This window comes from Aspergillus stella-maris (assembly GCF_047715825.1).
Source record: "Aspergillus stella-maris strain CBS 113639 unplaced genomic scaffold BDV14scaffold_89, whole genome shotgun sequence".
NCBI classification, from domain to species: Eukaryota; Fungi; Ascomycota; class Eurotiomycetes; order Eurotiales; family Aspergillaceae; genus Aspergillus; species Aspergillus stella-maris.
This window is the reverse complement of record NW_027396883.1, coordinates 75887-95436: the sequence shown is the minus strand read 5'-3', so window position 1 is coordinate 95436 and position 19550 is coordinate 75887. Positions and strand designations below refer to the sequence as shown.

The window sequence follows — 19550 nt, the reverse complement described above, 5'->3', positions numbered from 1 at the left end:
TCTGGAGGTGCAAAGTGATTTGGTTGGAGAGATCAATTGGCATTTGCTAGATGCTAAAATGAGATATTTCGAGCCAGTGATCCCAGGAGCATCTAGAGCTCCCCAACTCTTTTTCTTTTCTTTTCTATTTTTTTGCCCAGTCCACACCTTTGCCCCCCAGTGTCATTCCGGCATGTCGTAAGGCGTAAGATTTTTCATGTTGTCAATCGACTAATGGACTTTCTAGCCACTGTCGTAAGGTAGATAGATGCGAATAATCGCCCTGTGGCCTTCCGGCCGAACCGCAGGCGAATAATCACAATGTTCAAAAGATTTTCCGAACGGGTAAGTCTGGATAAAGCAGATGATGGTGGAACGTCCACCACAATTCCAGGGGTAGGTACCGACATAGAAACCGTTCCCTTCCCCTGGAGCCCTGCTTGAGTGTGGTAGCCGATAGCAGACACAAAGTGAAAGGAAGATAGCACAAGATTCAATGATGAACGCAGAAAAGAGACAATGAACGATTCCACGTCCGAGATGGGTGCGCCAAACGCAGCAACGCCTTGGACCAAGGTGCATGAGAAGGGGGCGATCCCGAGAATAGAGAAACCCAAACCTAAAAACTCCCGGATATATGCGCCATAGACTGCCAGTAAACAGATTCTGGAAGATGTTTCACCACAAGCCACAGAGTAATGACTAGTGATAGCCAGCAGCCACCCAATCAACGTCTCGCCAAAGACAAGACCGAGGAACTCCGAATCATGCTTTGGAAAAGGACCGGACCACATAGCAAAGACAAAAGTGTATTTACAACTGCGAAGAAAAAAAAAAAAAAAAAAAAAAAAAAAAAAAAAAAAAAAAAAAAAAAAAAAAAAAAAAGCAACAATAAAACCAAATAAGAGAAGTTGGAAGGCACGCGTTGATGTGCCTTATGCGGGGGAGTTGGATAGGTGGGTAACAGGAAGAATTCGAGAGGTGAGCGCCCCTGAGGGTATGGATGCAACAACGGCCTTGAGACAAGAACGAGACACGTTAGAAGGTCAATGAATTGAAACAGATTGTTGAACAGGGCGAGAAATAATGCAATGGCAGTCAGAGAAAGAAGAGTAGGTAGCCTAGCGCTTCGCATTCGCATTCGGTACTTGTCGCACCTAAGCTGGGGCCTGGGGTTTTCCACCGGGGTGGCCTTGAGGCGTGTTAATTTGCGGCTGCATATTGCGACGTTGGCCCTGTCCACGGCCTCCACGGTATGAGCCCCTCCCCCTGGGCTGGTAGTGTCCACCAGCCGCATGGTGATTATGGCGGCGATCACCGTTAATGGGGTTCGTGGCGCTCCCCTGTGCCTGTTGAACTGGGTTCGAGATGGGCCGCGGAATAGTGTCTGGCGAATCATACACGTAAAGCTTCTTGTCGATATTCTGAGGGATGGGCTGGATCTCGGTTCCCAATTCTTGCTCAATTTTGTAAAGGTTGAAACGATCATCCCAGTTGATGAGGTTGATGGCCAAACCCAAGTGCCCAAAACGACCGGATCGGCCAATACGGTGAAGATATGTTTCGGCATTCTTGGGGAAGTCAAAGTTGATGACCACATTCACAGCTTGAATGTCGATACCTCGAGTCAACAGGTCCGAGCAAACCAAGTTGCGGCACACGCCATTCCGGAAGTCATGGAAAACGCGGTTACGGTGCTGCTGCAGCATCCGCGCGTGCGAGTAGAAGCACGAATAGCCCAGCTCCGTAATTTTCTTTGCCAATAGTTCCACGCGGTTAGTCGAATTGCAGAAGATGATGGATTGGTTGATCTGTAGTTTCGAGAAAAGGGTGTTGAGACAGTGGACTTTTTGTTTTTCTTCCACAAATGCATAGTATTGAGTTATACCGCGCAATGTGAGTTCGTCCATCAAGTTGATTTCGTAGGGGTTGCGCATGTGGTTGTCCTGAGCGATTGTTAGTTATGCCAACGGATGGGTGGATGGGCGCACCTTGAAGGACTTGACAATCATTGGGAACGTGGCACTGAACAGCATGACCTGTCGGTCCTTGGGGTGGAACGAGAGGAGTTGCTCAATAACTGGGGTGAACTCGGGTGAGAGTAGTTTATCGGCTTCATCCATAACAAATGTAGGACATTCGGACAAGTCCGCAACGCCTTTACTGGCAAGATCCAGGACTCTTCCAGGCGTTCCTACAAGAATATGGACAGCATCGTTTAATCTGATGATGTCATCCATCAAGCCCGTACCTCCAGTTGTGACCATAACATTGATTCCAAGGTGTTTTCCGAGTGTTTTGCAGACATGTGAGGTTTGAAGTGCGAGTTCTCGTGTTGGGACAAGGATGAGTGCTTGAGTTTTTGTGCTTTTAGGATTGATGCGTTCGAGTGTGGGGATGATGAAAGCGGCGGTTTTTCCAGTGCCGTTCTTCGCTCTGGCCAGAATATCTCTACCGGTGAGGGCAACTGGAATTGTTTCCTCTTGAATCGGTGACGGCTTCTCGAATCCAGCTTCAAAAATGCCCATCATAAGTTCTCGTTTGATATAGAAGTCTTCGAACTCCAAACCCTTGGTGGCGGTCACATCCTACAGGTTTTTTTTAGCAAACAGGGGTTCACTGTCTCGAGCGCAACAAACCTCTGTCTGGGGTCTGCCATCCTTTGCTGGGAGTTTTAGTTGGTCCTTCCACTTGTGCTCTGAGTTTGCGTCCCTGATGAGAGGAAAGTCCTTAGTAAAGAAGTAACAGAAACAATGCAATGGCCATTTGCATACCCCAGTCCTGTGTTATTCAATTGCGTAGCGAGAGCGTCGGCCATTGTAGTGTGTGAGCAAGGTGTGAAGAGTTGAGGTGTAAAGTATTTGTGTCAAGATTATCGGCAAAGTTTTGGACGAGTGCAAGAGGCCGTAGAGAAGGCTAGGCAGTAGAGAGAAAAAGGCTGCGGGGTGTACGTGGTAGTGGAAAAGTAGGTAGGTAGCTAGGTGAAGGGTAGGTAGATGTCCGTTTGAGCAACCGAGTAATGAGGTGTGGTGCTCTTGTGCTGGGAAAGCACGCTAGACTATATTTGGTAAGTGGAGCCTATTCCTACTTTGCAACATATTCGACTTGTACTACTACCTACTTTCAATGCTACTGTCGGAACGATAGCCTTGCCTGGCCTCGTTGGGGTTCTGCTAACCTATAGAGCACTCTGTCAGTGGGTTTTGCCAAAACGGTCCCTCTGATACGTACTCTTTCACCTTCACATCAGCGTCAAGGGTTATTTCAGCTCTTGAACCGGGCGTTATGAGTATAAACTGTCGTCCGATCGACCGTCTGGCGGCGTACAACTGAACCATAGATCAGTGATCTGTTTCTGTTATCCTGGAATAATCTTACCAGCATGTCGATGGCCATCTTTCTGTTGATGTGATCCATGTAGACATCACTGGCTGTGTTAGTGATGAAGGTCTATTTTGGAGTAAAATGATGCTCACAATTCGTCCAAACAGCGAACAGGCGATCCCATGGCCTCCCAGAGCGCCAATAAAAGACACACCTGGGAAAAGGACTTTTCGCCACCAGATAACGTTCTTGCACCACGGCCTTCACTGCTGTCCTTGGTAATGTCGGGTTCAACCTGTGCATTTAGTATAGCAAACTATTTGCGGGTGGTGTGGTATACCTGTAAATCGAGCACTCTGTTTTCATGGTCCGCTAAGAGCTTGCCGCGGAAGCTTCTCTCGCTCAAAAGGTAAGTAAATTGTGCTTTGGCGCGGTGGGAGATATGCGACCTGAAAACATGCCAGCGGTCTTTGCGGTTTTTGAGCGTCCGTTTGAGGATCTATACATGTTAGTAGGTCCAGGGTGGGTTTCATGTCAAATACCTCAAGCAGGTTCTGGAACTCCAGGACTTGACTTTGAGCTTGCTCATGGTCATTTTTTGTTTTTTGAGCCTCACTAACGATTTCATCGCGAGTACCCCCCAGTCTAAACCGTTAGTTGATGTACGCACAGCATGTAATAGATGACGTACTCTCGATCATATCTATGTATATCTCGTTGAAGCCTGGTGAGTTTCTTGTCTATACTTTCGGCAGTTTCGCCTTCAGGTATCTCGACACGCTCCGAAACCATACTAGCTTTCTCACGGTACTCAAGCACCGTTTTCACGGCATGCTCCAGCTTTTGCTCTAAACGAGTTTTTGTCTGGTTGGTCTCTTCAAGACGCTCAACTGCCCTGTTCTTCTCAGCGATTTTCTTGCGTCGTTTGTCAGTGACCCTCTGTTGTTCGCTCTCAGCAACCTTGAGCTCCTCTTTGATCTGAGAGATCTCGTCGTCCTTGTGCTTTAGCTCTTGCCGGATTGTTTTGATGGTCTGCATTACATCAGCTATCGCATTCACAGCGTCATTGTAAGAGCCTTCGTTTATTTGTAGTTCCGATTCGATTTCTCGAAGAGTGGCTTGAAGTATCTCAAGATCACCATCTCCCTCGCTCTCCCTCTGAAGAGCTTCTTCGAGCTCTTCAACGCGATCATCTTTTCTCTGACTTTCGACACGAAGTTCATTTCTCATCCTTTCATGGCGCTCCCGAGCTTGCTTGCAGCGTGTGTGGTGAGACCGGGCAGAACGCAACGCTTCTTCTCTGCTGTTTAGGGTCTGCCTGAGGTTCGCGACTGTATCTCGTTGCACCCTAAATGTGTGAGTAAGGTCATCATGTATCGGTTAGGATAAATACCTGAGTTGGGAGTTGCGATCAGACTTCATCCGCGGGTTACCGCTGTATACTGAGACAGGCGTCTGGCTTGGTTCACCAGTTCGACTGTAGGATAAGTGGATTCCTCGGCGTCTGTCTGTCTGATTGATACAATAGCAACGCTTGACATTTCTCGGTCTTTCGCCATCGAAAAGCACGGAGGACGCCTCCTCCAAGCTCTCGATAAGAAGGTTTTGCTCTATACCATGATTGATGACCAATTGACGCCGCACGAGCTCGTTATCAATCTGTAAAAGTTAGACTTGTTTGACTGAAAGCAAATGGCCTACCTGAAGGACTCGTAAGACGGTATCAAATTGTTGATCTGGCTCGTGCTGCGATGTGTCTAGGTGGCCACCACTTCCAATGAATATAGGAACGGAACTAATATGAATAAGTAGGTGTTGACGTATTTGGTCCCAGGCATACCAATTGACTCGTTGCATGATTCCGGATAAGATACTTTGATCCCTTTTTGAGGTAACAATAAAACCGTTCAGCGTCATTCCAAAGGAGCTCTCTAAAATAGATGACCATTCTGGCTTGAGTAGGGTCACAAAGTTGCCGACGGGCCCAATAGGCTTCTCTGTGAAAGATTGCTCTTGTTGAATCGCCCTGAGCAGGAGCGGCATCTTGTCGGGAAACCCAGGGCTTTTATCACTCCTGGTAAGATTCTGGAGGAGGGCTTCTGCTTCCTGAACATCACGCCTCGCCTGCAACACTGGTGGCTCTGCAGCAATTTCTTGTTCAGCGGCGATTCTGATGTCGGGGTTTATTTCCTTATCATGTGCCTCAATTCGCCTGCGAGTATCGGCGGCATCTTCTCTGGCTTTTTCAAGCTCTTCGAGTTTTTGGGCATAGCCGCCACCGTGCAGGTTGGCCAGCCGCTGGGTTTCCTGCTCGATCTTTTGTTGCGTCTCTGCGACTCTGGATTTAGTGTTGTCCCTTAGTTCTCGTATGCCACGTTGTTGTGCCTGTCTTGTTAGTATATGAAATGACTAAAAGCAAGTGGCATACCTGAAGCTCATGCCGTTCACCCATCGTCTCGTCATTCCTGGCTTGAATATCGTTCCTTTCACTCTGAGCATTCTCTACCCGGGCGGACACCCCTCTAGTATATTCGGCGGCTGTCTCATTTTCAGCCTCAACTTCGCGAATTGCTGAGTCGCATCTCTCAATCTCAGCTTCGGCTTCCGCCTTTTGGCTGTCCGTGGTAGATAATTCGGCCTCTAACGAATCTTTGATCTGTACTCATTAGCTTTGACTCTGATTCGTTTGGGTCAATCATACTCGCTCCTGTTCTTCTACCTGAGCCCATGCCATTTGACCCTGAATATTCTTGATTCGGTCTCGTAGAGAGCTCTGCTGATCCGATATATTGAGTCTTTTGAAGGCCTTTTTCATGCGATCTTCTAAGATAGATATGTCCTGCGCCTTGGCCTGCAGTTTCTCCTCGATTTGGTCGCCAGACTCTTCCATTAGTCTATAATCCTGATCGAGTTGTTCTAGTTGAACACCCTTGACGAAGAACTTGTATTTCTCAGCTGGACTAGAGGAGCTGAGGAATTGGCGAGCCATATCCTGAGATAGAACATTCATGGGATTGTCGAATTGCAGTTGAAAGTGATCGATGATCGCGTCCAATTCGGCTTTCTTGGTAGACATGATGCGTCCGTTTTCTGCTTTGATCTTGAAACTGCTGGTACCACTTTTGCTAAAATGGCGCTCTACAAGAATTGACTGTCCATAGTCGTCAGGTAGATAAGCTCCGTCGCCATGATTCTTGATTCGAACAACAATGGTGGCGGACCTTTGGACAGTTAGACATGAAGGGGTTCAAGACAAGGGTTCCTTACTCTTTGCCTTCCTTGATAAAGCTCTTCAAACTCTGTCCGCGGTTAGTAGCCGATGCTTTTCCACCTAGACAGAGGGTTATGGCCGTGAGAACCGCGCTCTTGCCACTGCCATTTTTTCCGACAATAAAATTAATTAAAGGACCGAGCTCGACTTGGAAGTGGTCATGACACATAAAGTTATAGCACTCGACCCTTTCCAAGATTCCATGTTCCGAGGGTACATTGGGTTCATCACTGGTAAAGGAGTACTTTTCCTGTATGAGTTGGGTCGCGAGTAACTCCAGCTCCGCTTCGTCCTGGTCAAGGACAACAGTCGTAATCGGATTTTCAGTCAAGCCTTCGTCGGAGGTTTCCGATCCGGGAGACACTGATACACGGGGACGTTTTCTCTGTCCAAAACATCAGTCACAAGAGCTTGAACGCTTGGAGCGCATCACACACCGCTTGAGGGGACGTCGAGGAACGAGAGACCAACTCTAATTCAGCATCATCAGACTCTTGAGAGTCTGACAAGCGTTTTCGACGTGACATGTTAGGCAGTATTGATGTTGAGAGGCAGGCGCAATCACGACATTAACCCCTCGCTTTCCTCGTGATCTCTAGACAGTTGTTCGCATCAGTATTATTGGTGTGATGCGAACAAAAACGCTGCCGATGGATATGGCTTGGATTGTTCGCTATCGTGTTCTTTGTCTCCGTCGCCCACGCGCCACTGAGGATCGGCCAGTCGCGTCTCGCGCGAAGCAGCGGCACCCAATCACGTGATTAATTACAGTCCTGATCTAGTAGTACGACTAGAAACACCTTCTATAAGAAATTCACGACACTCTTATGGTTGAGTTATGCGTAGGGCATATGTATCTCCAATATTGTGATACCCAAGGTCTGCGATCCTTACTCCAGCGGTACGTTGCAGACAGAACACAAGATGCAAAAGGTAATGGAAGTTCAGGCGTCCGAACAGTATGAGATCTATAATATTAAGAACGGTCTTAAGCCAACATGTAACGTGCGCGCAAAGTCTGCTGCGCAAGGTTCAAAAAAGAAAGGAGGTGCGAAAGATGCAGGAGAATAGGCGATAAGGAAGTGGTTCAGAAACCCAGCTTCTTCACCTAGCGATTTGGTATGTGATATGTACGGGAGAATATGTGTGAGGTCTATGTAAGAAACATTAGAAGGTGTACTTCATTTCCAATGCGAGAGTCCAGACTAAGCGCCCTGAATCTCACTCTCCTCTAACTGGTACTGTGCAGCGCGGAGGCCCTCGAGCGCCTTGATGCCCTCATCGCTCAAGGCTGGCTTCCCGAGGGGAGTCACGGCACCCGTGAAGAAGCGGGGTTTCCACTCCTCATTCTTCTCTTGTCGTTCTGCGGCCTTTTGCCGTTGTCGGTCTTCGATTTCGACCTTGAGCTTTGTGGCTTGGCTGTATTTCTTGTCTAAGATTGCTTCGGTCACGCCAGACCAGAACTTTCGGGACTCGTTGGAGAGTTGATTCTCGTCAGGTGGGAGGGACTTTGCGACGGGGAAGAGAGGTGCAATGTCAATCAGGAGTTGAGGCTCGTTTGATCCAGCTAGGGTGTAGTATAACTGATTGTGCCATGATCCTGAGATTTTGGCGAGGACGTCGCTTTCTGAAACGTCCTTGATTCTTGTGATTGTGTCTTTGCTTGGGTCGTAGCGGAAGATGACACCCTCAACCTTATTTTGAGCTCGGCTGATCCAGCCTTCCTCCAGGTACTGAAGGATCACCTTGGTTCCCGTTTTCGGGCAAACGATATAGCATGTGTCTGCCACCGTTATGGATAGAGCTCCTCTTAGCAAGCCGCCAAGATGAGCGGCAGGATGTGTCAGCTGGTATTCCTCGTCTTCTCTTTGGCTGATGTTAATGAAGATTCCCAAGTTGTGTTGACCCGGGGCAACTCGGATGCTCGTTCCTGTGAATTTGGCACTGATTTGATCGAACCCACGAGCGGACACTCCTGTCTCGGGGCAATCAATGTAAAAAGCAGAGACTGGTGGATGGTGGGATGTTTGTTCAGTCAGAAAGCACACTTTAGCTGGGTTTCCATTGCCATCTTTCACGGTCGAGGCCCCATTCGTGGAAGCTCCCTGGGACGCCACGGGCAGCCCAGGAAGGGTAGAATCAATTTCCCAGCTACACTAGACATTGAAGAAGCGGTCAGCTTGCGAGGAGTGGGGAAGTCAATAAAGCGCTCAAGCTCACCCTGAAAAATTCACCTAGTGTGGAATTGTAGGGTTTGCATGGCTTGCCCTTGATGTATTTCTAGGCAACAGTTAACTGGGAGCCGTTTGCTCGAAATGATAATGGGATGACTGACCAAGTCTTTCGTAAACCAGAATCTCAAAACCTCCAGCATCCGGCCTAGGGGCTCGTCTGATGTACCAATGCTGTAGATTCCTAGGTCAGAAAACGAGTCCCTATGTTTGAGAGATAGGCGACATTGCTAACCTTGCGAAGGTCTCCGGTCTATCCAAGTAGTTCCAGTATTCTAGTATATCAAGTACCGATCAGCAGACTGCATTGAGGATTCCATGGCTTTATCGAGGCTCAGGCAACGCACCTAGATTAGGGGTCGGCTCCAGAAGCTGCGCGGGTAGCGAGAACCTCACGGATGCGATATCGCTCACGCCGACGAATCTAAGGGAAAAAAAGCAATGTATCGTTAGCCCCCAGAGCTACATATTATTTGGCACATAGCACCCAAGCACGTACTTTCGAAGGATAGAAAGGAATGTCTTCAGCTTAGAGGATTCATCTGGTGCCTTCTCAGGCAGATCAGCTGTTGATGAGGACATGGCGATGTTGTGTTTCTGAAAAAAACGGGAATGCGAAATGGTCAGTCTAGCGGCAGACCAGCTGTTGCAAGCTCAAGCGCAGGAGGGATTCGACAGGTCTCTTCGAGGTCCAGGCACCAGATTCACAGATCCCAAGCACGGCGAGGAGCGGCGCAACCGTGTTTCTCGTCGGAAATCCTGCAAGTTCGGTAGAGTCCAGGCGGCGACTGACGTCTCGAGAATAACGAAAAAACGAACAGGAGTAAATCTCAGGGCAGAGGAAATGTTGAGACAGAGCGGTCGGTATGGAGAGCAGGCGGTGACGTCTTGGGTCGGTCAACAGGCCGAGTCTCCGGTCCTTCTTGAGCGCCACCGACTCTTATCTGACACGGAGAAGATATGCTGTGAAGGGAAAGCGTTTCGATGGGCGACTCGTTGAGGGGCAATCCAGAAGGCGGGGAGACGAAGGACAGGGCGCTTTGAAGCTCCTTCGGAATGCCACAGGCTGCGACTTTTCATTCTCTGATTCAATTAAGGGTCTAACTACTACTCCATAGAAGCCATGTGAACGGCGCAGGCGCTCTCGTCCAATCGGCACATCACGAGGCCTTCCCGAGCGTCTTTCCTGGTCGCGGACAGCCTTACATGCTTATCTATACTCTCTTGTGAGTGGCGGACGCCTTGACTTTGATCTCTAGCGCGCGTCACCGCCGCATCTGACGCGAGCACGCCTCTGTACCATCAACCCTATCGGGATTCCTTCGTCTTTAGAGCCATGTTTTCGATGACTTGCTTGCGCGCCAAGAGACGCAGCCAGGTCCTGATAGCCGGCCCATAATCAAACCTCCTCTCTGCAGCATACTCCTCGTCCGCACGTTGGGACTGCTGAGATTCTCGAATCTCTCCCCGGAGCACTTGTTGCGCAGTGGCTAGGTCTATTGTCCGCTTTGCTAGGTCGTCTGCTGAGCATAGTAGACTGTCATCTCCAGACCCTCCTCTCCCTTCAATAGCCTCCTGCGTCACTTGGTAGGATATATCGGGCCCTAAAAGCGTGTTTTCAGGAAGTGATGCCATAGCTCGTGGCTCAGCGCTATTCGTCTCCTGCATTCTTTTAGAGACAGATTGCAGTTGCCTGATGTTTGAAGCAAGTTGATCAACAAGGCCAGGTAGCGGATCGCGAGCGAGGCTTAGAATTGAAAACTCGATCTGGTCCTCCGCGTACGCTGCCATTCTAGCACATATATCCGGCTTTACCAGATCGAGCCAATCGCTGTCCGGCTCGAATGCCCCTGTCTCAAACATTAGTAGTGCTGATTTTGTGGCTATGATACCACACATACCGAGGGCCTGAGGCTGGCGTTCTAAGCCATCGAACTTCCACACCTTTCCCAGGGCAGGAACAAAGGCAATGAAATGAAACCCTGCATCGAACTCCTGTTCCTCCTGGCCATGTTTCTTTGATCGGTTGCGTCTCGAAGCAGCCTCAGATTTGAGTAGAAGATCAGAGTTGAGAATATCCATTCGTCTAAACTTGATGTTAGGATGACATTAAGAGTGAATCAGTCGACAGCCAACTGACCTAGCGAACGAGTTGTGTATTCTTTTGACAAACTCAAAGTTGTTGATCGCGTCTCCTCGCAGTGCCGGTGTAAATGGCATAGTAAAGTCTTTGAAACTTTGAAGATTCTCTCCGAGATCAGCACCTTCAATGTTATTGACGATGTTCAAGAGAGCAACGCTCGCGCAGGAATTTCCCGCGGTCTGAAGATCGAAAAAAAAGGTCAATGAACGGCTACTTGAGGTCAGAGCAGAGATAGCAAACCTGGTTCGCAAACCATAGTCCTTCAGGACAACTGGCTTCCTGTTTTTCTGGATCATCCTCACGCCAGCGGAAAAGGAATATCAATCCATGAACAGGTTTACTATAGAGTCGCTCGTGATCAGAAATTAGAGGAACAAGAATTCCACAGATAGTCTTACTTCAAAATGGCCAGATCCGGTTCATCCAGAGAGAAGACTTCCTGCACCTTGACACCCTTGACTCCGAACTCGCGCAGCATTACATTGAAAAGAGCCTTTACAAGTTAGTATGAATAGGTTAACGGAGGTCAGATGCAAATACGGGTTCAGACTCTAGCTCGCAGAAGCCACTCCATGACTGCTTTTCGTCCTCGGTTGCACTGCGATTGGAAGCAATGTTCCCGTTCATATCACCTGCTAGATAATCTAGCCTTCGTCGCTTCAGGCGCTCAGACATATTTCGCAATTGAAGCAGAATAGAATGTTTGATACTGGAAAAGAGGTTTGTAGATTCCGAAAACTATGTCAAGTCGAATCAACTGGACCTATGAGTAAGCAAGAGGAGCTGTCCACAGCACTGATAAAGTTTCGCACGCCCCTGCGTCACGAAGGCGATGTTTCATTACTCGACATCTAAAAGAAAGAAGCAGTTGAGGAAGCTCCATTGCCCTGGCCGATCTATGTAAAAGAAGGCGGGCGTGTTGTTTCGGGTCAGACTGGCCAAGGCTAGAGCTCCCCAGACTAGTCCCGATTGGGGAGTGCGCGCGTCGAAGAAAAATATCGTCACTCATGAGCTTCGATCTTCTTCAACCCCTTCAACTGGTACCGGGTGTGCCCCCAACTCACGAAATTGCTTGCGGGCGAGCTGCACGACAACCTTCCTCGACTCGCGTCTGAATCTGCCGAGTTCCCAATCGGCGGATCAGCTACATTGTCTCAAGTCTACAACACTACATGATCGCCCGCGGACAGTCCGCGACCACAGCATGCCATGAGCGACACGCCCCGGCTTCGCTCTGCGTTTCCGCAAACGCCTCGGACCGCCCAGAAGACGAGAGACTATAATCTCTCACCTTCAAGACCTATACCACGCAATGTTTCGATATCGCCCTCGAAAGCGCCAGTCGCCGATCAGGGTCCGGCTCTCATTCCATCCCGCATAGTCGACCCGCCGACACAGCGATTGTATGTGGCGGCTGTCTACGTCGCGCTCAACGCTTGGCGATTCTATGAGGCATGGACGGCATCGGATGATTTGGATTCTACTTGGTTGTTTCTGAAATGGGCCTCTATAGATGGTGTCTTCCTCTTTGGGCTTCAGGCCCTACGCATTCCCTGGCTGGAATGGGCTTTTCCGACAACACTTGCGCTCTTCTTGATTCATGTCGTCTTTAATATTTTCTTGATGTTCCGCATCCCGATCCCAGTCGGCGTATGGTTTACAGGAATGGTTAAGCTGGCCTATGATCGAGAACTTTCAATCTCTGGACAGAGTATCAAGCCTGGAGACATTATCAACAATGCGTCGTTGATACTGGGTAAACAAATCGTCAACATTCTTCCCGAAGGGTAAGACTACTTTATATTCACCAATACCGCTTTCTCTGTTCGAGTGATCTTTGTTAATGTTGAATAGATCTGCTGTATTGAATCCGGAATTGTCAGCGCTATGCTTGGACTCTCAAAAGACCGTCGTCGAACTGCCAATCCGAGTGAATCAAACCGATCCCATCTTGATCGAACTATTACGTCTCGACTTTAATAACGGCGATAGTGAAGTCATTTCGATCCCCGCCAAGCAATTGAAGCAGCTGAAACGACAAGCAGAAAAGAGACATGCTCAATCAAGCTCTGACCTCCACCGCGATCTCCTCTTGCCAATTCGTAAAACCGGAGTTTACCGTCTGCAGCGAGTTGTTGATGAGTCCAAGCTTGAAGTTCGCGTACGAGCTTCTGATTCAATCGTCACTTCTTGTCCTCGCGCTTTGATCAAGAATGCGTACACTCACATGTGCCGCGGCGAATTGTCGAATCTGGTGTTGGCCGTCGAGGGCACGCCACCGTTGAAGATTAAGTACAGCAGACAGGTGAATGATCATGATCGAGGCTTCTCGTTTCAAAACATTCAACCTGATCATTTGCGCACTCCGCTTTTGGGCCATAGGTCTCTCGGCCGCTTATTCGACGCGCGAGAACCCGAGGTCGCATGGGCTCAAAGTCAGATTATCGAGATTCCTTTGAACGAGTCTTTGAACATTGGGGGTGATTGGCTCTATATGATTGAAGAGGTTCATGATGGCTCCGGCAATGTCGCGAATTACTCAATGATGTTGGAAGATGCCGACCGGCATTCAGCAAAGTCTCTAGCCCAGTGGCATCAATTCTCTGTTCATGAGATACCTAAGCTGTCTCTTTCTGGGTGCAACGACCAACACTTCCTTGAAGTCGCCAGGGGTGAGAACCTCCCGCTGCCCATCAGATTCCTCAACTCGGACCATGGATATGAGAATGATGGACCATTCTCTGTGATATACTCATATGGCACCAGCGGTCAGGAGAATGTAGAGGATCCCGCTCGTACTGTTCGCCAGCTGTCTCTCAAGACCATTGACCAGAAACCACTTATCAAGGAGCCGGGGTGGTATAGCATGATATACGTTTCTAGTCAATTTTGTTCGGGAGAGATATTTGAACCCTCTTCTTGCTATTTGCACAACCCACCAGAGCCCGAGTTGTCGGTCCGCTCCGAAAAGATTCACGATAAGTGTGCAAACAACCCCATCGGGTTGCTCGTTGATCTGGATCTTACCGGTTCCCCTCCATTCCGACTACGGTACGCCATTGAGAGTTCGAAAGGTGTTGAGACCAAGCATCACGTCATTGATGGGCTACGATCTCAGCTGGACTTAACTCCTTTGGAAGCCGGTCATTATAGGTATCGTTTCTTGGATATTTCGGACAGTGTCTATCCTCCTCGGTCTCTGGAAGTTCCTGTCCTGGAGCAAGATGTGAAGCCTCCGGCGTCTGCACATTTCACCGGTACCAAGGACGCACGCAAGGCCTGCTTTGGTGAACCCGTATCGGTAGATGTTGCCCTTCTCGGCGAGGCACCTTGGACATTGGAGTACGAGCTTGTGCACAACGGCAAGAAGATAAAGCACACTCTCAAATCGGATACTGCAAGGTCGACCATTGTGACAAACAAGCTCCTCAGTGGCGGTGCTTATAATTTGGTGCTCACGAGCGTGAAAGATCGTTCAGGCTGCAGGCGGAACCTTAACGAAGTTTTGAGATTTGACGCTCGGTCCAAGCCGCCTCATGTTGCTTTTGGCCATATCGAGAAGAGCAGGAAATACTCTGCGCTCCAAGGTTCCAAGGTCGATCTACCCATCCGTCTTAGTGGTGAAAGGCCATGGACTCTACAGTACAAGAATCTGGAGACAGTAGTCACGAAGACTTTCTATCAGGAAAACAGCTTCCTCAGCGTCAGCCACGAAGGACGTTATGAACTCTTGGGGGTAACGGATAGCTCATGTCCAGGAACTGTTGATGAAGCAGCCAAGGTCTTTGAGATTACATGGATCCCCAGACCTCAGATTACCGCTGTGGATGATACCCCCGTGGGTACAGATGGTTTAGTCACGAAAATTGATGTTTGCCAAGGACAAGGCGACAGTCTCGAGCTTCGCCTAACTGGCAACCCTCCCTACACGATTCAAATTGAACAGCAACGGAAGGTATCTCGTGGGTCTACTTCTACACGGATACGGAGCCTCAAAACGGCTCTACATGCTCTCTCTATGGAATTGGAAACTTCTGAGCCTGGCGATTACACATACCGGTTCAAGGAAGTTGGTGATAATCTGTACAACACTGGCTCCAGCGATAGACAGGTAGTGGTTACGCAGAAGATCAATCCACTACCCACCGCGCGCTTCGATGCCCCGGGTCACATCTATGGTTTCTGCAAGGAGGACGACAGCGGAGAGGAGCTTATACCCCTTACTTTGGAGGGTGTGGCGCCTTTCTCGCTCGAGATCTCCATCAAACACTACGCAAAGGCGAAGCCAGAGATCGTTACCATTCCGAACATCAAATCGAACCGACACAGTCTTCCGATTCCAAGACGCCATCTTGATTTGGGCCAACATGTTGTCAGCATCCATAAAGTGAGAGATGCACGCGGTTGTGAGAAGACTTACCACACAGAATTGTCCTCGGTCAGAGTCGCCGTCTCGGACGTACCTACAATCATCCCTCTCGAGTCAAAGACCGACTACTGTGTTGGCGAGCGTCTTTCATTCTCGCTTTCCGGTCACTCGCCGTTTGATGTGTTTTACACCTTTAATGGTGTCGCCAGAAAGGCTTCTTCGCAGTCCAACCATTTCCGCCGCATTGCCGAGAAGCCTGGTGTTTTTACGGTTACGGCTGTCAGTGACGGTGCAAGCGGCAAATGCAAGGCCCATAAGGATATTGTGAAGACCATACACCAGATGCCGAGTGTCCGGATCAGTAATGGCCAGGTCTCTATTGTGGATATTCACGAGGGTGGTGAGGCAGAGCTTCAGTTCGAGTTCTGGGGAACGCCACCTTTCGAATTTACGTATGTCTATTCTACCTTTTGCTTAAGCTCTACTAACACATTTCTAGTTACATTCGAAGCACGAATGCCCGCAAAGGGAAGAAGCCCGAAGTACTCGATATCAAGCACGACATTTCTTATGAACACACAAAGAGCATCAAGACATCTGATGAGGGTACATACGAAGTCGTGGCGATCAAGGATAAATACTGTTCTTTCTCCGCCCAGCCGTCAATGGAGAGGAATGAGAACCTACTGACTAATTCATGAGTACTTGGAGGATTTATAAATTTGAAATTTAGTTATGTCTTTGAAGTCCTGTATATAGCATTGCAGCGGCGCTTTTATGGTATCATTTATGTGGTTTAGGTAAAATTCTACTTCTGCACCTCGACCCGAGTGACCATGCCTGAGCCTAGTCTCGAAATCTCGTTCAACATGGCTGTCCGGTTGACAGAGACTTGGGCGTCCGACGCAGACTCGGGCATTGTAGAGTAAGCGAGACCCAAACTCCAGTTTTTCGGCTTCAGAACTTGGGGGTTCCATAGCCCAGCAATGGTATCAGATTGCTCACGGCCAGCGAAAAAGAGGATATTAGGGCTGAAACAAGCCTGCAGGTCACGAACAAATGCCGCGGTGACCGATTGCTTCCCAGCCCGCGTGGGATAACTGGCCACGTTGAGATTCTTGAACTTGGTAGCCGAGCGCTCTTGAAGCAACTTGGAATGCAAATGGATGACGAAGTCAAAAGGCTCGAGCGCAGGCTGGAAAAGCTTCTCAACTTCAAGGTCAGACCCTTGCTCGCGCACAAGCTTCATGACGGCCTTTGCAAGCGTGCAGATTCGGGCGGCGACTACCTTGGGAGGCATTTCATATTGCGTCCATGTTACGCCTTCGGGATCGATGTCTGAGGCGATGAACATGGAAACGCTGTTCATGGCTGGGTCGATGCTGCGCCATGCGGTAAAGCGGGTGCGGATTGTTTCGATCGCGGGCTGGTCTAAGTCGCCGCCTACATCGACGATTAGGGGCTCCTGTTGCCAGTCCCACCGGGATAGTGCGTGTAGTGCTCTCAGGAATCCGGCCATTACGCTTGATGGGGTTTCCCAAGGGTGAGGCTGGGTGAATGCGCGCACCGTCAACAATTCAATCAGCTCCTCGTTGATGTGTGCGTCGAACAGGTGGCAGCTGAACCAGTATTTGACGAGGCGGATGGTAGGGGATAGAAGTGGGAAGCGGGTGCAGAGCGTTCTGATTGCTTGCGAGAGACGAGGGCATTGGACGAAGAGCCGCTTATATGCAGAGAGGGCATATGCGATTTCCTGTTTCTGGCCGCCTTGTTCTTTGACACGGCGCTCGAGCAACGTTTGCTCGCGGTCGTGATGGATGCGAAGACGGAAGATAGTCCCAGACTCATGCGTGACGTCTAGGAACGCGTTGTTCAAGATTCTGCTCTGTTCATTCTCCAGTCCAACTTGGGCGGATGGAAAGCCGCCGGACTCGGTCAGAGCGTCTCCAATCTTTACGAGAAAGGCGACCTTGGTCATTTGTATGGCTACAAGATCATCTGGCCACCTCGCGGAGCTCTCAAATTGGAGCACGACATCAACTGGCGCAACATCTTGGCTTCGGCCAACGTGTAATGCGGTGTAACGGAGTAAGGGACTAGCTGGCGCTAAATGCCTGACAGTCAACGGGACGCCATCCATATTCTGAACAGATCTCTCCAAGCTAGTGAAGGCGTCATTGATCTGTTGGAACGCAGAGCTAGAGTATGACAACACCCCGTCGCCATGTTCCTGGAGTTGCTCATCAAAGTCGTCACCGATTAGACTGATGTCACCCTCGCTGTAGTGGAAATGGCGATTCAAGATATGGAGAAGGATCTGGTGCACTATCGACGTGGAGGAATCTTCAGTCCAGACTAAGCTCTCGCGGATACTGCCGTCTCTAAAGCGCCTAAGCTCGGCTTTTTCACCCCAGAATTCTCTAAAAGACGCTGCTTCTTCTTTCTCCTCTGCGGATGGACCATGGTCTACCACACGCGTGGCGTTTTCGGAATTCAAGAGGAAGCCCACGGACAAGGTGCGCGCCTCCGATTTCTTGAGACCTTTCGTTTCAACAGACCAAGGATTGGCGGAGGGGCTGAAAATGTAGATAAGATCGACTCTGTCTCCGAGGGCTTTTGAAAGGACTTGGTAAATCGCGCGCTCTGACTGAGCATTAACTTTAGCAGGGAAGTTAACAAGACGATCGAATCGGAGCAGCGGTTCGTCGATTCTGTAGATGAAGATGTTTTCAAAATTACCATCTCGAGACTCGTTCAACATTTTGAGTGTGGTGCCTGCTTCGCGGCGAAGGAATGAGTAAGACCATGGTGTCATCTTATAAAGGACATTCAGCCCTCTCTTGCCATCGAAGACCACTGGCCCGAGCCATAGTTTTTGGAGAGTTGGTATATCCATGCCGGTGGCAGAAAACAAGAGAGGTTCTGTTAAATCCTTTCCGGCAAGATACTGCATGATCGCCTTGAACAGTTGGTAACTGTTGTATGACTTTAGGAGAGCTGGCTTCCCACTCGGTCCTCCACCCTCGAGCAAAAGCGCCACGAGTGTAGACCATTCAAAGCCCCCAAAGCCACCCTTGCGAAAAGATGATCCAAATCCACGTTGTCGGAGCCAGACACGACCAAGTAGACATGCATCCCTGAAAGATTCACAGCTCTGAGCAGCAAAGGATAAAAGCTTGTGGTAGGGTGCAACCGTGGCTTCCGAGCGAAGAGACGAGTTGTAGTATGGTGTTGGCTCGTTCTCGTGCTCTTCTGTCCCAGAGCGTATGTTACTTTTCATTGGGAGAGTGCGTTGAACGGGAAATAGTGATTCATCAACCGCCGTGACAATGCGAATCTGAAACTTGTTGCCATGCAACACAATCGTGGGACGAAGCGCATCCCCGTCTTGGAGCTCAAATTTTACGTCCAATTTGAAGGTCATGTTGCCTTTTAATCCAGCGGCGATACATGCCACATAGTACGCCCGTTTCTGAAAGTATCGGTGGTTGGTAAAGTCCTTCTCTTGGAAGATTGAATTCGGCATAGTCACGGACATATCGACGACGTACGGCGCTGCTGATTTCGAGCCCAGCTTCAGTGCAAAGCTTCCAACCACGTTAACGTTCGTCGGCGGAGCAAACGCAACCTGATACCTAGTATCCTTGCCAGGGCGCGGTTCAGGATATGGCACAACAACGCCGTGCGATTGACGCAACTCCTTTTCAGCTTCTATGGGTTGCTTAGCAGTTTTCTCTGGCAGGCTTTCGATCAGATCTTTTAGACCATGGAGGGTGTCTTTTAGTGTCGCTAGCTGTCTCTCGTAGTTGGGCCTTGACTCTGCGATCAATTCGTCAAGCTGCAGTTTGAAAAAGCTCGATTTGTAGAGTCCGTTGGCGAGTGCCATTCCCGCAAAGCTCGAGTTGCCGGTTTGCCTGGCTGGTTTCGAGGTACCGGTCTGCTTGGAAGCTGTTGCGCTGAGGTCTGACTCTGGCTTCTCGGCACGAGAGCTTCCGTTAGGAGACGGGCTCAGCTTCCGTCTTTTGACCATGTGGCTGGACATTTTGGAAGGGTGTCTGTCCAAGTGCTCTTGAAGGCAGCATATCGCGAGGGCCGAAGCTTTTTTTTCTGCGACGATCTAAACTCCGCCCTCCGATAAGGTCACGTGCAGTAATATATACATCACGTGGCTGTTATCAGCCGCGGAGCTCACGAGTAGGAAGGTACCATACATTGTATGAATCTGGGCAAAAG

At 49.4% G+C, this 19550-nt stretch overlaps 6 protein-coding genes across 6 annotated transcripts; 1 reads left to right on the top strand and 5 right to left on the bottom strand.

The window, feature by feature from the left end:
• Positions 1-35: 35 nt before the first annotated feature.
• Positions 36-816, bottom strand: BDV14DRAFT_183621 (uncharacterized protein). Its single transcript, XM_073770394.1, has one exon. It carries the CDS (start codon positions 771-773, stop codon positions 195-197), a length of 579 nt encoding a protein of 192 aa, XP_073622945.1. The 5' UTR covers positions 774-816; the 3' UTR covers positions 36-194.
• Positions 817-1136: 320 nt separating this feature from the next.
• On the bottom strand, positions 1137-6743 carry BDV14DRAFT_193349 (P-loop containing nucleoside triphosphate hydrolase protein; the record flags this gene model as incomplete). The annotated part of the gene is made up of 15 exons (XM_073771767.1): positions 1137-1790; positions 1971-2567; positions 2619-2691; positions 3211-3308; positions 3358-3406; positions 3456-3598; positions 3728-3802; positions 3846-3948; positions 3995-4651; positions 4697-4962; positions 5014-5074; positions 5144-5688; positions 5732-5959; positions 6005-6524; positions 6571-6743. 15 exons carry the CDS (start codon positions 6741-6743, stop codon positions 1137-1139), a joined length of 4242 nt encoding a protein of 1413 aa, XP_073622944.1.
• Positions 6744-7345: 602 nt separating this feature from the next.
• Positions 7346-9863, bottom strand: BDV14DRAFT_183611 (putative oxysterol binding protein (Orp8)). The gene is made up of 6 exons (XM_073770393.1): positions 9305-9863; positions 9153-9229; positions 9041-9080; positions 8910-8979; positions 8795-8854; positions 7346-8730 (listed from the first exon to the last, which is right to left on the bottom strand). Exons 1-6 carry the CDS (start codon positions 9385-9387, stop codon positions 7780-7782), a joined length of 1281 nt encoding a protein of 426 aa, XP_073622943.1. The 5' UTR covers positions 9388-9863; the 3' UTR covers positions 7346-7779.
• Positions 9864-11961, bottom strand: BDV14DRAFT_183609 (ubiquitin C-terminal hydrolase 37). Its single transcript, XM_073770392.1, has 6 exons — positions 11489-11961; positions 11347-11441; positions 11189-11288; positions 10946-11127; positions 10707-10891; positions 9864-10655 (listed from the first exon to the last, which is right to left on the bottom strand). Exons 1-6 carry the CDS (start codon positions 11621-11623, stop codon positions 10114-10116), a joined length of 1239 nt encoding a protein of 412 aa, XP_073622942.1. The 5' UTR covers positions 11624-11961; the 3' UTR covers positions 9864-10113.
• BDV14DRAFT_183608 (putative nuclear envelope pore membrane protein) lies at positions 11954-16103 on the top strand. Its single transcript, XM_073770391.1, has 3 exons — positions 11954-12735; positions 12803-15769; positions 15817-16103. Exons 1-3 carry the CDS (start codon positions 12158-12160, stop codon positions 16016-16018), a joined length of 3747 nt encoding a protein of 1248 aa, XP_073622941.1. The 5' UTR covers positions 11954-12157; the 3' UTR covers positions 16019-16103.
• On the bottom strand, positions 16104-19397 carry BDV14DRAFT_183607 (rRNA-processing protein UTP22). The gene has a single exon (XM_073770390.1). The coding sequence runs from the start codon at positions 19357-19359 to the stop codon at positions 16126-16128; it is 3234 nt and encodes a 1077-aa protein (XP_073622940.1). The 5' UTR covers positions 19360-19397; the 3' UTR covers positions 16104-16125.
• Positions 19398-19550: the final 153 nt, after the last annotated feature.